At 40.6% G+C, this 18,190-nt stretch overlaps 1 protein-coding gene across 1 annotated transcript; it reads right to left on the bottom strand.

Moving 5' to 3' along the window:
- Positions 1-786: 786 nt before the first annotated feature.
- Positions 787-16,694, bottom strand: LONRF1 (LON peptidase N-terminal domain and ring finger 1). The gene is made up of 12 exons (XM_082758903.1): positions 16,075-16,694; positions 11,310-11,428; positions 8,872-8,994; positions 8,001-8,147; positions 7,327-7,564; positions 7,148-7,238; positions 6,183-6,297; positions 5,521-5,642; positions 4,244-4,402; positions 3,948-4,110; positions 3,403-3,555; positions 787-2,051 (listed from the first exon to the last, which is right to left on the bottom strand). The coding sequence occupies exons 1-12, from the start codon at positions 16,646-16,648 to the stop codon at positions 1,893-1,895; spliced, it is 2,163 nt and encodes a 720-aa protein (XP_082615029.1). The 5' UTR covers positions 16,649-16,694; the 3' UTR covers positions 787-1,892.
- Between the last annotated feature and the right edge of the window lie 1,496 nt (positions 16,695-18,190).

The following is an 18,190-nucleotide window of genomic DNA, read 5'->3' as shown; positions in this document are numbered from 1 at the left end:
CTTTTTCCCCAGTTCCAGACATGGAGCTTACATAAGCACAGAACAGTGCCAGCCATCTAACACTTCCTCATCTGTTCTCATCACATTTTATTTTGTTTAAAACTCATGGGAATGTATAAGAACAGCTAGAAGCCACATCTTCCAGCAGACTAGGGAATACTCAATTTCGAAATTAAAGGTCCCTGAAAGGGAAAAAAAAAGTCTTCCATTAAATTGGTTATTTTCCTCTCAAGAAAAAATAAAATCCTGTCATCTGCATTCCTAAGATCACAGTAATACAAAGATTAAGCTTTTAAGGTTGTTAACATACTGAAGCAGAGAAAGGGAGGATCCTCTTTCTTCTATTACACAAATGAAGTAGTATTCCCAAATACTAACCCAGTTCTTTACTCACACAACAAAGAAAATTTATCCTGGATAGAAGCCCACATTAAAACTGATCCAGCAGATTCTGGTTTGCCTGTAATATCTCAAGCCTTATGTGTCAGAAGAGACAGAGGACCTGACTAACAAGCTTGTGAAACACCCATCTGTTTAACTGTAATTTCAGCTTTCAAATTCTGTGAAATGAAAATTTCCTATTTCAAGCCACCTTAATTAAGCACAGTAGCTACAAAAGCAGGACACCAGCAACAAACTTGTCTGACTGATAACCAGTCTGTGAGAGGTACTATGAGCATAAAGATTATGTACATACCACTTAAAGTGCCCACAGCCTTGGTCTAGGTTAAACAACTGCCCCAGTAGAAGCTTCCCAGAATAGAAGCACATGGAAAATTAAAGTGATTTTTAGTTTCTGATAAAGTTAAAATATTACAAACTTTTAGCTTTTATTGAAAATTAAATATATTAGCAAAAGCAAGATTTAAGAAATATTTTACAAATCATTTACATACAAGAAAGCCAGTATCAGACATATTCACAAATATGCAAACCTTTAATTACAAAAAGTACCTATTGGCAGCATGATGCTTACCTAGCCACTGCAGTGTGCTCTACTGTTGATATAAGGCATAGAACTCACATTTGCACCAACTAAAGTTCAAATAAAACTTTAAGCTTTTAAATCCTGGACACACAATCCCCAATACACACACACTCTAAGATTTCTTCTTGTAAGCTCTATAAACTAAGTGTGTGCTCTGGAAGAACAGCCAGCCTGAAAAGCCCAGTAGAAATGTAACTGGTACTAGCATTTAGTTTTCAGTTCTTCTTTAACATGTACAGGCCTAGGTATGTAAACCATATTCACAGTTTAAGTATTTTTAGACAAGTACCTTTTTTTTTTTTTGCATTTGTTCCTTAAAATTGGCTCTCAGTTCAGCATACAGTTCATAATGTCACCTGTTTTGTGATGCATACATTTACAGGATAACTTAGAAGTCTGTGCCATGTTTGTAGTCAAGATAAATCACCAAGAGTAGTTAATATCCAACAGTGACATTCAATACTATATTTCAAATCTTTGTGCAAACAGCAAAAGAACAGTTGTATGAGGCAAACTTATTTGCAAAACCTTTAATACCTCTTCAATGTTGTAAACTTGGACTGTCAGCCTTAAGTCCTGCACTTACCACAGCTTTAAAAAGTCAGTGGCTGAAATTATCAAGTCTCAAAAATGTTCTCCTCTACATAGTGCAAATTGTAACATAGACAACGTGAAAAACATATCTAGCTGGATTGACTTTGTGCAATCATCAGTGGTCTTCTCTCGTAGTTGAAGTGTGCATTCAAAGAACCACATGGTTCAGGACGTTGGGAGGGCAGGAAGGAGAGAAAAAGCAGTTCCATTACACTTCTCAAACCAGTGCTAGATGTGCAAAGGCAGCAAAAATTCCAGCTGCAACTACAACCAGAACGGAGTATCTTTTCAGGAAGACCCAGGCGGTTAGTCACTTGGACTGGTCTCTAGAAAAATAGGTGAGTATATGCTGGATTTTTATCAGACGGTCTTTTAAAGACATCATAGAGAGAACTGACAGCTGATATCTGGGGTCTACTGGGAGAACCGCTAGAAGCCACCAACACCAAGCAGGACCATTGGGCATTGACTAAAAATAAAAAAAAAAAAAGATAGGAACAATGTAGTATAGTTAACTAATATGACAAATAATATGACAAAGACATAGAAGAAAACTGACAAAGTCTTGTTTAAAGTTTGCTACCAACTAGAGAATTTCTAATTCATAAGATCAAGAGGGTTCTGAATGGATCTCTTCTGATCTACCCTCAACTTGGAAGTCAAAGTACACTTAAGTTAAAGTTCATAAAGCAATGGATTATTTCTAATACAGACAAAGGAAGCTCACAGATTCCTCAGGAAAAAATGGCTAAATATAGGACAGTCATATAATAAGAGACCTCTGTAACGCACACTAAATCCATTACCTGCCATGCTATTCTTGAAGCTTGAGTATTCTTGATGCCTAGCACATTCACTGTACTCATCTTTACTGTATTTAAAGGACTCTTCTATCACTGCCCCATTCCACTCTCATCTTATTACCTCCTAGACAGAGCAGGACAACTTCATCTGTTTCTTTTAAGTTTATAAAACATTCCGTAGCTTTTCCCTGTACTTTATTCAATTTCCTACATCAAACTTGAGCTGTCATGCCCAAGACACAACACTCCTCAATGGAGGCCATGTCACACTTAAGTCTTAAGTACATACCGTCAAGTCTTGCTGCCCAGTTACCCTAGCACAATGAGTGCACTTAGTCTTCTTTCCTAAGATGTTGTTTTAAACTTTTTTTTTTTTTTAAAGTGTTCTAAAATCACTTCTGAATTAATACCCTGGCCTCCAAAGCATCTACAGTCCTCCCAGATCAGTTAGTATGGTATCAAAAATACGTAGCAGATAAGTGATGGCTTTCTCCAGTCTCCACTCTTTCAGGATCTCTCTGCCCTTCATCAATTGCTTACAATAACGAAGCAGATGGCTGCAGCTACTTTCTTAGACTTAAAGTAAACATTTGTCAAGTCCTCAGAGCTGCAGCAGTGTACAGCACTAGCTCAGAAAGGAAGTGTTATTTATGATTACCTTTTTATCACAGGTTACTGCCTACACACATCACAGGAAAGGAAATACTGAAAGATTTATCATTTTTTTCCATTTGAATTCTAACCAGTTTACACAAACCAACAGTGTAAAATGTTACTGTAACTTAGTGTTCTCAGTTTAGTAGTTTAATCTACAGAGCAGCATCTCATCCTTTCTTGAGGAAAAAGTTTATTAGTGACAGAATTGCTTTTTGTTGCTCTTCATAAGAGAAACAAGACGTAGCCCAGCTTTCTTTCAAATTGAGAACATTTTCCTTTTCATATTTAGCAGTTGATAATTTGTTGTTCCCCCACCCCCTGCCATAATAAACACTTAATTGATACTAAATGATGTCTCACCTGTATATTTTCCTCCCTGTCAGGCATTGGCCCAAAGTGCTGAAGAATTTGAGTGCGGAATTTATTTCTTAGGTTTTGGAACCAATTACAGGCCTGATTGTAAACAAAATTATGAAGTTCTCTCAGTTTCTTTAGTTCTTTTTCATCAACAACCTAGTGGAAGAACATTAACATCATTACAGATAAAGAATCACTACAGTTGTTAAGCTAGCATAAACAAACTTACTTGATTCTAACTCTCTTTAAGTCATTAGTTACATTTCTTGCATTCTCCTAAGCCCTGATTCCTAATGGCTGAATAGTAAAGAAATCCTGTGATATTTAAGAAGAGTTACAGCATCATGAACTGTTGTTTTAACAGAAAGCACAGTATTTGTTATTTCATAATAATGAAAGACTAAGCTAGCTTCCATTTCTTCTGCATGCTGGCGCTGTATCCTCCAGGCAATCTATGGACCTAAAAAATTGACAGAGCCCTCAAAACAAACGAACTAAAATTAAGATACTAGCCAGTAGTAGAAATATTTGGACAGCGTTCTCGATACCTTAACATCTTCCAAATACTCAATGTCTGCAGTGCAATAACCATCTTTCATCCCTCTCCGTAAAACTCGAAATCTCTTTCCACCAACAGTATCGACAACAGACCGCCCATCAGGTAGAAAATGAACATTCCTAATTTGCAGCATGCATCCATAATCTGCAAAACTAAAAAACAGACCTTTGTCAGTAAGGTAATTACAGAATTCTATGAGGACACTTGACTAGACAAAGACAGGACAGAGAAGCTTGATATTAGAATGAGAAAGAGAAGACAGAAGATATTAGAACATAGACCTACCCATTTTGAGAATCACTTATACACATCCCAAACTGTTTTGTCCCAGTTTCCATACTTCTGCGAATCATTAGTCGATATCTTGGCTCAAATACGTGTAGAGGGCAAGGCACAGTAGGATATGCCATAGTGCAAACAAACATTGGAACATTCTTGGTCAAGCTTCAAAAGAAAGACAAAAGAAATACATGGCTTCAAATCTAATCATTGAAGTATTCCATGACAATACTTTTTTTTTTTTTCCCCACAGTAGGTATTTGAGGTCATAAAGCACTTATTATCAACTTTAGTAATAACCACATAATAACAATTTTCATAAACAGTAAGAACAGTGAGTGAACATTTATATATTGATTGCAATACATAATGGACAGTAGTCTAGTTAATGAGCTAAGTTATTTAAGTCAGTAAATATAGGGCTTGTCTTTGAGAACAGGGTGGGGTTTTTTGTTTGTTTCCCTTTTTGGTTTAGTTTGAGCCCTATAAACCATGACAGAGAGGCACTACGCCCTTAGATGCGCTATTTTCCTGATGCTAAAAAGATGCAGCAGTATCTACACAGTAACTAGGTCACCATTTAGACTATGTTCAATGACACAATGTGGCATACGATTTTTACCTTTGCAATGTCTCACTAAGGCTGAAAAAAAATTCCTTTTCTTCAAGCTATTTTGTGAAGTATACATAGTTGACACAAATAAGGTAGCATTAACAGGTTTTCAATTTTAGTACCTTTCAGACTATAAAAATATAATTCTGTAATTTGCATGAACCAGTTTTGGTTTTCCAACACATCTACAATACATGATTCTCTATATATCTAAATAACTCTACTACAGATGAACAGCAAGATAAAAAGATTTTTCATCATACCTTTCTTTATACTATTGATCTCTATCATGAACGGCTTTGAAAGAAATTCTAGTATCTGAGACTCTGCAGCTAACTTAAGAGGACAGTTCCATTAACAGCAGCAAAGCTAAAACTGAAGTTCCCCAAGAGTGCACTCAGAAAAAGAAAGGCAAATGTATTTTGTAGAGGACTTAAGAGCCTCAAGTTACTACTAAGAGAGAATTTATACATTGCTACTATCGAAGTGTGAATTTATTTCCACGGTATTGAAAAATGCTTATGTATTGAAATACTTATTTAAGATGGCTTTATATTCCTCCACGTCTGTGATATGCCATTATTAATAACCGCAAATATGGTAAGACATCTCTAAAAAGGATTTCAATACTAATCTCTCAAGTTTTCTAGATAGAAGACAGCAAGCTTACTTTGAGTGTTCAGCAGTTTCTTCAGCATGAATTCTTTTTCTCTCATATAATTCATCAGACAAATATTTCATTATTAATTCCTCCAGCAGTTCTGTGATGCAATATTTTCTGCTTGCCAGGTACTGTAAGGAAAGAAATAATCATATGTATTAGCAGAGGACTTGAGAAAACTCAGCTGTTATTTAATACCAAGATACAAGAGAGATCTCAAAGGAGATTTTAGAGCTCAAGTTCTTACTTCTTAGCATCTAACATTACTCTAATATTTGAAAATTCTCTTTTAGTTCTGCCTGACAACTCCAGTATCCGATTCAGTTTATACTTCTATACTTAACGCATACAGAATTGACTTCCCAGATTATACAGCCATATAAATTAGGAAAGTATACAGAAATCACAGGCAAGCCTTACTGAAAAGTTACCCAAGTTTACAAACACTCCGGATGAAATTATACCAATAAATAAAGTAGGCAATCACAGAAACATAAAAACCTTTTATGTCCTGAGACAAACATAGTCAACTTGTTTTGTATTGATGTTTACATCAAGATTTTTTCTTTCCAGCAGCAAATCATAACCCAAATGAATCCAAGTTGTTGTAGTTAAGCAGCCTTTAAAATGATAAAGTGTGTGTTTATAGGAGCTCTACTGAGAAACAGTACCTCTTTCAAACTCTCCTTACAGAGTGGACACTGAGGAGCATGGTCTAAGCACCGTTCCAAGCAGCCTTTGCAAAAAGTGTGCCCACAAGGGGTTGTCACTGGCTCAAAGAACAGCCTGAAACAAAGTTATTGAAAGTTAGATACCATGTAAAGTTTTCATCTTGCTAAAAAAAAAGTCAGCGATCGACTTCTAATTTTTAAAACTAATCCTACAGTAGAAAAAATTAATCCTATGGCCCTTACACTTCTTTTTCCCCTATAATGCAGTTTGTTTACATCTACCACCACACCCCCAGTATCTTTGTACTTTCTGATCAATCTGAGCACATTTCAACTCTAAGTATTTAAACATTTATCCTAATACACTAAGATTTTGATCTTACTACAGAGATTCAGAATACACAAATTAAATGACAGTTTAAAGAGCTAGGTTGCTTTAAAAGCAGTTTGCATTCTATTGACATAACGATGGACAACTTAGCATATACAACATGCTTTAAGATTCTTATTCTGAAAACCAGGACAACTCAATAAAAACTCTCAAATACATCAACTACAGCTAGTAATCTACATTCTGCAGTCATTTCCTAGACAAATCTGAGACACACAGGCAATATTCCTAAGCATTAGCTTTCCCACAGCAAAAACTCGTTTTGTCTAAAAAACAGAAAAACTAAAAAAACACATACCCTAATACTTAACTACAAAAGATCCTGTCCTGTTTGAGTTACCAGTTAACACCACCAAATCTAATTTAAGACAATCTGATTAAACTGATAACATAGTATACTTATTTAAATGTTACTTGCTGTAGCATTGTATTTAACTGCTGGGATACAGGAAGTCTGAAAATTACTCTTCACTAGCATTCATTCATTACAACGTATATCTGTTTTACACATATGCAAAAGATATGTGGCCAAACACCTATAATAGAAATAATGAACCAGAGAGATAAGTCTTACCTCATACACAGAGAGCACTCAAAATCCGATACATCAATCAAATTCCCTGGAATTGTTCCATAAGCCAGTGTCGTATCCCTTTTTGTACTTTCTAGGGAAAAGCAAGACAAAATACTCCTTTCAAAGAAAGGCACAGGAGAGTAAATACTTTAAAATTTTCAAACTAAGTGATTGCTTACCTCCTTGCTTTTTGTGCTTGTTTCTTCCATCTTCACTTACAACTGTATCCTGTTCTGAAAAGGAAAGCTTTCTTTTCAACAAAGCACCTTTTTCTTGGCCAGAAAGAAGGGGTTCAGAAGATACTCTCTTTAAGACATCTTCCTTGGCGAGGTCTTTCGGTGAGTTAAGAGCATGGGCAGATTGTGCCCGATTTAGGCTTCCACTGACAGGCTCCAGTACTTCTGATCCTCCTAAACTCTACAAAAGACAAATTAACTGTACTTAAAGCATAACAAATCGAGGTATATAAGATGTGAACACGCAAAGGTTCCCACAGTTAGTTTATCAGTTAGCTACAGGAATTTGGTAAGCCAAGACAGTACTCAAGTTTGCTTAGCATGAACAACTTAGAAGTCTTGATTTGCTTCAAAGAGAACAATTGTATTTTTATATTTATTAATTCTTTATGTTACTAATATCAAACCTCAGTACTTCCTAATTGGTAGTTCACCAGAATGAGATGTCTTACATTCAAAATGAAAACACTTTAGTCCCAAATCACAATTCTTCAAATTTAGCCAGTTCCAGAAAGGCAGCATTTAGACTGGAGGATAATTATGCCAAACAGGGTATGAGAATGTCAGATATTTGCACATTAGCCAAAGAAGAAAAACTATCTTATAGTTTTTGTTACCTGCTCAGGACAAAGTTGCAAATTGCATTGAGACTCTGCCACCTCAGAACCAAGTATAAAAGGTTTATTTCGAATATGTGGTGAATTCCAAGCAGACTCCTTCAGGCTTTCTCCTAACTTCTCAGGTGACAGCACATCACACAGTGTCTAGAAAACAAACAGCCAAGTGTTCATAATACTGTAAAAGAAACGGGGTATAGCTTGTATAGCTTCATTATAAACCTAAATACCAGAACCAAGAATTCAATCTATATGAAGTTATCCCCATAACAGGGCTTTATTTAAGCAGTATCTGAGAAACAACAGTTGAGAACGAGGAGAAACCCACATACCTGTATAACTAAGCAGAATTTATCTAGAAATCATTTCTGCTACAAGCAGGTGACTTCTTCAAACAGTTAGACATTACACTGAAAAAGCTGTATGATGATGAATTGATAATTTTTTATTATTGTAAATTTACCTAGAATTTTTTTCACTAGAAGTGACTTCTTCAGTTAGCCATTATTGATTCAGTATCACAGCTTTTTCAATGTGTTTTTTTATTATTGAAGAAAAACTGTTGTGATAGGGATGTGAAAGAGTTCAATTTACAATATTCATGTTGCTGTTGCTTTCCAGTCATCTACGTTTTCATTTAGTAGCTACTTCAGAAGCATAAATACTTTGAAGCATGTGTTCTTAAGACCTGTAGATTAGCACTGTCTTTGAGACAGCGTGATACATCTTGACAGGAAGCAATCAAAGTGTCTGTCACTTGAATCATCTCTGTACGCATTAAAGCTTTTTAGGTGGTTAATGTCTACCATAATAGGAACTTGATAAAGCAATCAAGACAGAGGTAGTAATCCAATTTGATAGATCAAGTTACCCTTTCTACTTCAAGCTTGGCTGGAAGAAAGTCCTCATCAAGGGCTAAGCACTGTAGAAACAGTTGTAAGGCATCACCTACAAAGCCAGAGTCATGCAGCACTTTTCCTTTCCGGAAGTAGACCTGAGAAACAGATAACATGAAGACACCTCTAGTGAGTACGTAGAACTGTAGTATTCATCTCACAGGCATTACAACTGAGTTAGAATTAGAGCCCTCAGTGATAAAAGAATGCACCTCTTCAGCAAACTTGCGCTGTACATAGCATGTATGATCTATATGCCTTGTTTCACCTAATTCCCTATGCTGAAAATAACCATGGGGTAGGTTGGTGTTAGTCTCTTTCCAGTTAATTTGTTTTGGTTTACACAAAAGGTTAAAATCCAGACTAGTGCTGAAATCACACAATGCCTTAATTTCACCCTTCTTGTGAGGGTGAGAAGAGGAACACATCATGGTAAAACAGTTTTCACAGGACACCCTTTTTGCCCTCAGTTTCATGAAAAGTCTCATGGTTCCAGCCTGCAGGGGAAGACTAACTATAAACAAAACAATCCACACAACCATGCATCCCTTACATGCATTTTAATATATATTCTTGATTGAAAACAACACACTTTTGGAATTGTTTCCTCTAACTGTAATTTATTCTCGAATACTAGACAGTAGCCAGGAAAAATAACTTTTTTTTTTAACTGGGGTGGGAGGAAGAAAAAAAGACTATTTAGAAGTCCCTTATACAACACATCTCAATTTAAAGAACCCATATTTGCAGTAATATAAACAGAAGTTCAGTAAAACAGCAAAATACATGTATAGTTTATATGCTAGATTTTAAATAATGGACCAGAAGATTGAACTGGAAAAAAACACCACCACCACCAAAACACTGAATGCATTTTCTGTGGATTGATTGCCAGTACTAAGGAGTAGTCTGTTAAACAAGGCTGTCAGATGGGGCGTGCATCTTTCTTGATGGATTTGGGCAGATTCATTAAAATAGATCCTGAAGATAAACTATGCTAATCCTCCTCTTACAGATAAATTCATATTCCTACTGAGATAAGAATTGTTGGAATATCTATCAAAACAAGCTCAGTTAAGCAAAGTTTCTTTCCAAACATATAGAAAGAACTACCGGCAACGCTGAGAAACAAAGACAAAAGTGCTGTCTGAATTTGCAGCAGCCACGATATTGCTGATTGCAGGAGAGATCAAGACAGAAGCAGTTATCAGTCCTCCCAGGTGCAGCAAGATCTTACTGCTCATGCTGTGCTCAGAGTTCAGATGGTGTTGCAGTAACATTACTGCAATAAGCTGTAACAGTTCTGAAAGCCAGTGACTCCTCAGCTGCCTGCAGTGTTTGCAAAGCTCAGTTTCCACCGAGTTTCTCCAGGCTTTTCCAAAAAAAAAACTTTCCCAGCTAAACTAGCAAATTATGCTTCTCAAAAAAAAAAAAAAAAGCAGCCATTAAAGGTTACATCACCACAAACTATTCCAAGTCCAAGTACTGGAGCCAGTAAAAAAGGCCTCAAATGCTTATTTATTCATTTTTACTATTGCAAATACTATTGCAAAAGGATTTATTGCTCACACTTTTGATTCTTTGGCATCATTTGGGAAAGAAAACTGCCCTGTTCACATAGCAAAATGTTTTACCAATGAAACTCAAAAAAAAAAAAAAAAAAGTTGATTTAACAGAGTCAAAGATCCTAGTCCTGACTGGCAACAATGCTTGCTCATCTCACTCACATGATGTTCAAGTAACAGATAACGCTTAAAATGCTTTCAATTTGGACAATGGTGTAAGTATAAACACTTCAGGGGAGCTTTAATAGGACCAGCCGTCACATAGTGTAAGAAATTTCAAATGCCAATTACCTCAATGAACCAAATGTACAGGCATTAGTTCTGCTTTTAAGCAATTAAATCTGACTGCACAATTTCAGCCAGCCACCCAGTCATATAACATTCAGCTGAAGTTAAGTTTGTTAAAAAAAAAAAAAAATAGAAAAAAAATTCTTAAGAGAACACATAGAAGTGTTGTTCTAACAAGTAACTGTAAACAGCACAGAAGTTCTTCACAATACATGCCAAGAAGTCAGTTCTGCTCCATTTAACCCTTCGTCCAGAACCACTATCTCATATTGCGAGAGGAAGTAAAAATATCCAAAGGTTTTGATGAAGGCTAAATGAACAGTTTTGACTGGATTCTTCAGCCTATTCTAACCTGGCTATGGGTGAGCACTGCAGTCTCATATAAATAACTTCTTAAAGATACCTTTTAGCAGTTTGCATGTCCAGTGAGGTAAGACAAGGAAATCAAGTGTTTCAGGCACCTGATCTCAGTTCAGAATTTGATGCAAGTATAATGCAGAACACATTGATTTTATAGATTAACACAGACTTTGAAAGATACAGAGTTTATATCAACATACCTCTGGCCAACTTGGCATTTTAGAAATAACAAAATTTAGATCTTCTATGGCTGTTTTATACTCTTGGAGGCCAGCATACGACTCAGCTCTATAAATTCTTAGCATCAGGTTACTGGAATCTGAAAACAAAATCAAATAGCATTTTTAATAATTTTTACTTTTTTAAATAGATGTTCTTATAGAGGTATGTCTAAACCACACTAGTTGAAAATACACTTCTGTAAATTTTAAAATACCTGGAGTAGATTTCCTCCCACCTTCCTCCCAGTATTCGGTTTAAAAAAAATAAAAGCAGCAATAATTCCAAGCTTACACCTTTCAAGATAAAGATTAACTTTCGAATCCTCTAATGCATCATGCAGCAACAAGAAAATACATTTTAAAGAGACCTACCACTGATACTGAAAACAAAGTATTGTTCAGTACTGCTGTGACAACAGAAGTAGAGGACTATGTAGATTTTAGTTTCACAGTACACCCATTCAAAAACACACAAATCTGAGATTTTTACAAGTGCGGTAAATTCCAAGGATTAAAAAAGTCTAAGCAATAAGAAGTCTGCTTTCAAACATTCAAGTGTTTATTTAGCCTGTCCTTTGTTTTTGTAACATCCACCCACCACCAGCTATAGCTAGAGATACAGTCCCAGCACACCCATGACAGTACCATCTGGTACCAGAAGTACTCTTTCTCCCCACGTGGAGTGAAGAGATGGCTGCTACCAGAAAGCCAGTAACACCAGCTGGCAGCACTGCTGTAAGGAGCTGTACTAGAAAAACCTCTGTAAAGGGAGAACTGTGTAAAGACAAGCTTTGGTCTCCAAAATACAGCACTTTGGACTCTCAGCAGAGTAACCTCTGAATCGGAAGCACACCCATCTCCGTGCCATTTAACCTGTGATTTTCATAATGCAAATAATTGCAGTCATTACTTGGAAAAGTGCCAGTACATGGCTTTGTTGTTGACTTTTTTAAATACACCTGTGCTTTTCACTGAAAGAAATAAACAAGTTAAACATTGGTCTATTGTAAACAACTTTCAAATTAAGTTCTCTAAGCTTGCTTCAACAGGATCTCCTTGGAGGGATGTGGAGGAATCATTTTAAATGAATATTCTACCTCAATGCCTTGTTTACATTTTCATTATTTCCAGCATTAGCTTGTTTTACATTCAAATCTACTTCAGCAGAAAGCCAGACCTCTCTAAGTACCAACTGCTTTGTGTTTAGGCAACACTACAGGTAGAAGACCTTAACAGAAAAGGTTAAGGAAATCAAAACCCACAATGGATTTCATGGCTGTAACTGAAGCTCTTTCTGATTTGTTTACGTTTTGACAGTTTCCCTTCAAAAGCAAATACTCCCACATCTTCTGTTAAACATCTGAAATAGAAGAGAAGTCTGTGAAACTGTCTTTGTCTAACTTAAACATGGAATTCTGCAAGTGTAAGTCTTCTAACATCTGCTTTCCTGGGGCTTGGAGTTATGTGACTACTACAGCCCAGTAAAGCAGGAGCTCAGATCAGTTCTCTGCTGTATTTGACTCCAATGTCCAGCAGAGTCAATACCAACCCAAATTCTTTTCCTTGTGGGCAGCAGTGAGTGTAGGTCTTTGATCTCTAAGAAGCCACCCATATGCACATGATCAGAGTGAGCTCAGCTTTTTCAGACTTTCAAATGTCAAGCAATGACCTGAGGAGCTCCGAGCTTCTTCTCTAGGAGTGGTGGTGACAGACAGTTTGAAGATGAAGATGTGTGTTCAAGTCTAGAGCAGGTGGACAGTTTGGTTGTTTTACAAAGAAGAAAAGTATGGTTTCAATGGAACTGGTACCAAACAAAGAGCTAAACTAAACAGCTTAATTAGGACCCCAACTCCTGACTGTGTTGTGCTCCTACACCAGCACCACCAATGAATCACAAGATCCCTGAATATCCCACGTAGGAAGGAGGACTCAAGGATCATCGAATCCAACTCCTGGCTCCACACGGGACCACCCAAAAAACAGACGTGTGCCTGAGAGCATTGTCCAAATGCTGCTTGAATTCTGGCAGGCTCAGTGCCATAACCACTGCCCTGGGGAGCCTGTTCCAGTGCCTGAATGATCAATACAGATTATAAACTGTCTCTATTTTCAAGACAGGAAGACCCAAATTTACATATGCAATTTAGTAGCATGAATTTAGTTGCTGGGTTTTGTATTTATGCTAACTCTGTTTTGCAACATTTCAGAACGCATTTTGTTTGCCACCTAGCAGGCGGATGTAAAACTGTTTCAATTCCTTAGACCCCAGGCTAAACAAAGCAGAAGTAATTTGTGCTTGAGTTTTCAATTTTAACAACCTGTTACATATTGAAATCACTCAGTTCTAACATATTCAAAGAGAAATTGTTTTAATAAAAAACATACTGAATACTTTCAGTGCAGAACCGTGTGTATCAGGTATCATTAACTGGGAACTGTACAAAGATTTATGCAAAAAGCACTTAGTACGCTTTTATTTTTTTTTAAATGTACTTTCAAAGCATCTGCTCCTGGCTACTCTCAGCATGAGCATACCAACAAATGGACCATCCCTGGCCCAGTCCTTAAAAAGGTTCTTAAACCTTTTTAAAAGTCCATTTAAAAAGGTTTAAGAACCTTTTTACTTGGTTATTTAAAATACATCAAGTTCTTCTAAAAAAAAAAAAATGTAGTTCGTACACCTTTTCTGTACTAGTGTGCAGAAAAACTGTATTGCACAGTATTTGTGAATGCAGTAATACAGGGGCATTCTGATCATCAGGGGTTGGAATATAAGGGAAGAGGCTGAGATAACTGGTCTAATTTAATGAGAAAACACCAAAGGCATCAAGAGAACCTTACGGCCTTCCAGAATTCAAGAAGCAGCTACCCAGCAGACAAACAGACTCCATACTTAAGTGCTCAGGGAACAAACAAGAGACAGTGGTTATAAACTGAAACAAGCGTAGTTTTGCCTTTAACTAGAAAATTAATCACTATGAGGGCAATTAACCTTTGAACAGGTTGCCCTGAGAGGCAGTGGAATCTTCATCCCTGCACGTTTTCATTACCCAGCTGGACAAAAGCCTTAAGCAAACTGCTCTGAGCTTGTTGTTTATTCTGCTCTGAACTGAAGACTGGTCAGCAGACTTCCTCAGGCCCCCTCCAGCAGGGGGGAGTCCGATTGCACCCAACCATGTCTATCAGCCGCATGTTTCGGGATTAATGACATGCTGTACTTGGATTTTAATTCAACAGACTTCCTTTAAATAAGCTATTTCATTCCAATCCCTGCGAGGCACGTATTATCCATGTGAATGTTAACATTCCTCCTGTCTTTCAAAAGTAACTTCTACACCGTGACAAACAGCAGTAATTTATTTTACATTTTTCAAGAAGTGTAAGAAGGTTATGAAGAAATGCTGTTTGAGTAAAGCTTTAGTGTCAAACACTTTTATTTAGGGCATTAGGTCTACGTTTATCACAATTTTTAACTCTGTATCTGGACTAGTGAGAAAAGAAAGAGATGAACTAGCAGTGAGGAAGCTAAAACAGAGCCATAATGATTTTGACTAAGAGTACATTTCTTACACTGTGTCTTCTTCACCTCTTTAAATGTTTGCAAAATCTCTCATTCTGGAGAGAACTAGAAACTGTACCGGCAGCTATTAACCATTTCTCTATTGGCCTGAAAGCACCTTCAATCTGTAGCTGCGAGTCAGCTCTCTAAATTCACATTTCATGTGTCTCTGCCCTCTGATTCATGAAGCTCTTTACTAACATTACCAGAATGCTTCGGATATACTTGGAATGTCGCTCGTTCTCAGGACTGGAAGGACAGGAAATAGTTACATAAAGATCTTACATAGGGCTTCTAATACACGCACTGAATTCGGGTAATAGTTATGGATAAGCATCACAGCTCGTAACTATCCTCAGATTCTAATACCATTCTGAAAACCAAACTTTAAGATGTAGCTTCACAATAAAAAAAGGAATCAAAATTCTTTCAGCGTAGCTATACAAAGTCCTATGGTGTCGCTAAACGCACAAAAGATTAACTAGAGCCTAGAGAATTAGTGTTAGTTATTAATGTTATCTTTTATTTTTTCAAAAATGGGTCTTGATCTATTGAAGAGGGATCACTATAAGCATTTGTGATTAATACCGGAGTCCTTGGTTTGTATTCTGAGCTCTATTTCTTTATGAGCCGCACGAGCCAGTGCTGTACTTCAGAATACACAGAGCAAACAGAAGTCCTCCTGACAGTTCTGATACTCAGAACAGTTCAGGCTCTGCTTGGCCACATCCTTACGCTTTGCCAACGCTCTGGCCACCAACACAGCACTGAAGACCACGGCTGAGCGCACCGAAGCGCACAGAGGAAGCTCCCCAAAGGCAGAAGGGCCGGGAGATGTCACCCCACCGTGCCGAAACAGCTTATTCAGGAGCTAGACCGAGAGCCGGATCGGAAGGATTAGCCTTACGCAAGCTTCCTCGCCCCGTCCCCACCCCGCAGCCGACCGGGGCACCACCACCACCCCCCCCCCCCCCCATCCCCAGCGTCCCGGTGCCGCCGCTCCCCGCTGCCGCAGGTGGTGCCGAGCCGCGCCCGCGTGATGTCAGCCCCGTTACACAACGCGGCCCCTCCGCGCCCGCCCGTTATGCAACCGGCCCCCGGCACGCCTCGCCGAGCCCCGGGGAGAGCAGGGGAAGGGGGGGGGGGGGGCTCCGTCCTCCGCCCCGAGCCGTGCCCCGGCCTTACCTGCCCGCAGCGCCTGCCCGGCGGCGCCCAGCGCCTCTCGGAAGCGGCCCTGCGCCAGCAGCTCCTCCAGCCGCCTGCCGGCCCGGGCCCGCTCGCACTCCGCCGGGAACCACTTCTCGGCCAGCTGGCTCAGCACCACGCTGGGCCGCGCCGGGGCCCCCGGCACCAGCCGAGCCCGGCAGCGGCGGCAGCGCGCCCGCAGCTCCCTGCGCAGGCAGCGGCGGCAGTAGGTGTGCCCGCACGGCACCGTCACCGGCTCGCCCAGGAAGCGGCGGCAGCCGCAGCAGCGCAGCGGCCCCTCGGCAGCCCCCGAGCCCTCCGCGGTGGCGGCGCGGCCGCGGGCCAGCCCCAGGCGCAGGCGGTAGTTGAGCAGCAGGCACTCCAGCAGGCGGCCGCCCGGCGGGCCGAGGCACAGCGACGCCAGCGAGGCGCCCGCCGCTTCCTTCAGCCGGGCCGGCGCCGCCTCGCCCTTCTCCGTCTCCTTCTCCTTCCCCTCCTGCCCGGCCGGCCGCCCGCTGCCTCCCGGCTCCGGCGGCAGCGCCCCGGAGGAGCCCTGGGGAGCGGAGGACGCCATGGGCAGCCCGGCCGCGCCGAGGGGGTGTGGCTGTGGCGGCGCCCGGCCGGGCTCTGCGCACGGCGCCCGACGGGGCGGGGCACGTGACTTGCCACCGCCCCGCCCCGCCCTCCTTTACATAAAGCGCCGCCGATCAGCTGACCCTGCCAGCGCTTTGCTATTGGTGGAAAAGGGGCGCGGGGACGGGTTAAAAGCGCCCCGCCCGCTGTGTGTGTATGTGTGTGTTCGCCACGAGGGCGGGGCTGGCGCCGCGCGCGGCCAGGGCGTGAGTCACGCGGGGGCGGGCTCGCGCGGGAAGGGCCCGGCCGGCGGTTGGGGAGCGCGCGCGCGGCCGTTAGCGCCCCTCAGCGCCCCGCCCCCCCCCCGCCTGCCCTGAGGGGAGCCCCGGGCGGGAGGGGCACGGAGCCACCCGTGGGGCTGGGGACGGGGGTCTGGGGGTCCTCGGGGCTCTGCCCGCAGCCCCCCGGCGGCTGCTGCTCGCGGTGGTCCCCTCAGGTGTTAGTTCTCGTCGGGGTGGGAGCCGCAGGGGTAGCAGAAAGTTGTTTGTGCCTTTAATCGAGTGCCGCCGCCTCACGGGGTAACGCCCGGCGGGATGGGGCTGCTGCTCCCGGTGGTGGCGGCGCCGTGCCCTGACAGCCTGGCGGGGCAGCGGGCGGCAGGGTCGCCGGGAGCGTGGAATAGTAAGTCCGGGGCTTTGGGGCATTTATTCGGCCTAAACTAAGTCATCACCGCACTTTCATGGGGAAACTATTACCTTTTTGAGTTATACGTCCTTCTCTGAAGAAAGCCTGAAGTCCGTTGCATAGCTGCTATGTACTTGCAGTAGCTATGACGCTTTCTTTCTCCCCTCAATTTATGACATTCCTCTAATTAAAAAAAAAAATCTCAGAGAAATGTAGCAGTTCCTCTAAAACCTCCCAGGCAAGACTCTCACATCAGGAGAAGGAATTGTGAAAGGCACAGAGCTGCGCTTGTCTTCTGCTGTATTTCATGTTTTATGGGCTGGAGGAGGATACTGAGGGCTGTTAAGTCTAGAGGCAAAGATGCCGTGATCACAAACAACCAAACGCATCTGGAATTACTCCCAGGCGTTTTGTCTGAACTCATCCCCTCTAGAACTCATCTTTTGCACTTACAGTGCCTTTCACCTTCCTAAAGCCAAATAAATAAAAAAAAAAAAGATGGTAATTGATACAGCAGGGGAGAACATGCATATATGTTAAATGTGAAGAGATGAGTCTGAGAAGTTATTCATTAAAAATAGTCAGCATCAGTTAGGAAGCGACAGCTAAGGAAGAAGCAAAGTAAAAGAGGCTTGTACCATGAACTTGAATGGTGGTGGGATAAGGTAAAAGGGTTTGAATTGTTACAAATGGTTTCGGTAGGTTACAGATTCTATTTTAGGCATGGCAAGTATGAGCTGACAAAGTGCCAGGGAGATGAGCAGAGGTTTTGGACAGAAGTAAAACTCAAAGTATTGTGACCATCACCAAAGAGAGCAGTAGTTTGTTTTTCCTTTCAGATTAGATTATCCACAGAAAA

Source organism: Aythya marila (genome assembly GCF_965140915.1).
Source record: "Aythya marila genome assembly, chromosome: 4".
Taxonomy (NCBI): Eukaryota; Metazoa; Chordata; class Aves; order Anseriformes; family Anatidae; genus Aythya; species Aythya marila.
This window is presented reverse-complemented; position numbering and strand designations above follow the sequence as displayed.

What these genes read in the sequence shown, in the direction of transcription:
- LONRF1 (XM_082758903.1), bottom strand. Translation starts at nt 16,648, where the DNA reads ATGGCGTCCTCCGCTCCCCAGGGCTCCTCCGGGGCGCTGCCGCCGGAG. An exon ending in CGGGCAGGCGCTGCGGGCAG is followed by an intron (nt 11,429 to 16,074) that starts GTAAGGCCGGGG and finishes TTTTGTTTTCAG; the next exon opens with ATTCCAGTAACCTGATGCTA. An exon ending in AAATGCCAAGTTGGCCAGAG is followed by an intron (nt 8,995 to 11,309) that starts GTATGTTGATAT and finishes TCTGTTTCTCAG; the next exon opens with GTCTACTTCCGGAAAGGAAA.